The sequence below is a fragment of a genome, unplaced genomic scaffold (genome assembly GCF_019419815.1).
Source record: "Pyrus x bretschneideri cultivar Hongxiangsu unplaced genomic scaffold, Pyrus_bretschneideri_v1 Contig4, whole genome shotgun sequence".
In the NCBI taxonomy this organism is placed as follows: Eukaryota; Viridiplantae; Streptophyta; class Magnoliopsida; order Rosales; family Rosaceae; genus Pyrus; species Pyrus x bretschneideri.
In genome coordinates, this window is record NW_025999723.1 from 13,749,815 (window position 1) to 13,751,755 (window position 1,941).

Below are 1,941 nucleotides of genomic sequence, written 5' to 3' on the forward strand. Positions count from 1 at the left end.
TTTGAATTATAAACTTGGGATTTCAACATAAATAAGAATTTATTAGACATCACAAACTTAAAGATTTGAACAGCGTATGTGTGTGTGTGTGTATTTATATGTGTGTGTGTCTATATATATATATATAAAGCATTCACTTTATTATCAAAGGAAACGATAAACTGATGGAAAGGCACGACTTATTTATTTTACTTACTTTTTAAGCCATTTTTTAGTTGGGGCTTTAATCACACGCTCCCTTGAATCTTTGAACTATAGCCACTTCTGTCATCATTGAACTTATCATACAACATGACACCTCCATACTTTGCAGATTTCTTAACGAAAGGCAAAACTTGGTTTATCAGATCATTTGAAGGCACATAGCCAGAGCCAGCAGCCGCCTGCGCAGCAGGGAGCCCCACGAAGAATTGATCAGCTTGTATGGAGGAGGTCCATTTGTTCCATGAGTTCTTGAAGGCATCTGGATTGCTAGAGGTGAATTCACACTGTGGATTGTTGTAGAATTGAACCCAAACATAGTCAAATAGGCCAGTGGTTAGTGCACCATTGAGTTTCTGGTCAGGAAACGGACATTGCGGTGCTGCACTTAAGTACACTTTTCTACCTCTCCGGCTATACTCAGAAAGCCTCCTAGCAAGTGCAGCGTACTGAATCTCACCTCTCTCGATATCGAAATCCACGCCATCCAATACGGCGTCTCCTAGAGGCCTCGAGTTTGATTGCCCCCCTAAGAAGTTATTCCATATGTAGTCCGCTACACCTCTAGCATCATCTGCAGATGGTAGCGTGTAACTCCCCAAGCTGCCGCCAATCGAAAGCAAGACCTTAATGCCTTGGTTCTGGCAGTTTCTGATGCCGGTGCTCACTTTTTGACAGCCGTTAGACGCCGGATCACAGTGCCCGGCTAAGTTGATTTGAGGGGTCTGGCCATTGCCGAACTGTGAGAGGAATGCTATGTTTACAATCCGGTACCTTCCTGTGTTACATGTTGCTGTTAGTGTGCCCTCCCCTCCATTTTGTCCCCAATAAACCACAATGCGCCCGGCGAACGACCTCGAAACCAAAAATGGGAGAATCAGTAGGAAGGTAATGACAACTTTAGAACAATACTTGGTAAACATGGAAGCCATAGTAATCCTAAATTGCTAATTGGTACCAGCGGTTCCTTTGGTGTCAGTCTATTTAATATTTATAGATGTATTAACAGATGTAATTACTTTTGGGTCCCGAATGTCGTGTTTTCCATATCATTCTCATAACATACTAAATATATTAACGATGGTATCGTGTAATACCCTTTAAATGAACGGATAATATGGCTCGACCCGCACTAGACCCGCTAATATTAACAGTAATATGATTCAACCTGTTATTCATTAAAGAAAAAAAATATTTTAAATCAATAAATAATCTAGAGTGATTCCAAATTTTTTAGGTTTGTAATGTGTTGACCCGAAACCCATTATTTTTGGATTGTTTCGAGTTGGATGAATCTGTCGTGTAAGAAATCTCAGGTCTAAGAGCGATTCCAAATCTAAGGTTCACATGATATAAGGTTCAAGTGATATTTTTTAGACTTTTACAGTCCTGCTAAGATTTTAGCTAATATAACATTCCGAATCCTTCTTTTAAAATCATTTATCCAACGAAACTGATTTAATTTCAATCCGGGTATGCCAAGAGTTGTAATGAGATTAACATTATGTTACATCACTAAAGATATTTAGCGATGTGACTTCTTGTGAAATTTAATGTTGATGGAATGGTACGTAGCACGGATTAGTGGAGTGCAATTTATAGCTTGTGAACCTGACCTGAGTGTGGTGGTTGTATAGTCCTGGTTTGTGACTCAAAGGCGAAGAACACGGTTTGGCCATGACTTCAAGTCACGACGGGTGCCATATTTTGTACTAGAAATAGACCATCAATAAAGTGGAT

General features: G+C 39.7%; 1 protein-coding gene across 1 annotated transcript; it reads right to left on the reverse strand.

Moving 5' to 3' along the window:
* Positions 1 to 1,178, reverse strand: LOC103931118 (acidic endochitinase-like). The gene has a single exon (XM_009340526.3). The coding sequence runs from the start codon at positions 1,131 to 1,133 to the stop codon at positions 228 to 230; it is 906 nt and encodes a 301-aa protein (XP_009338801.2). The 5' UTR covers positions 1,134 to 1,178; the 3' UTR covers positions 1 to 227.
* Between the last annotated feature and the right edge of the window lie 763 nt (positions 1,179 to 1,941).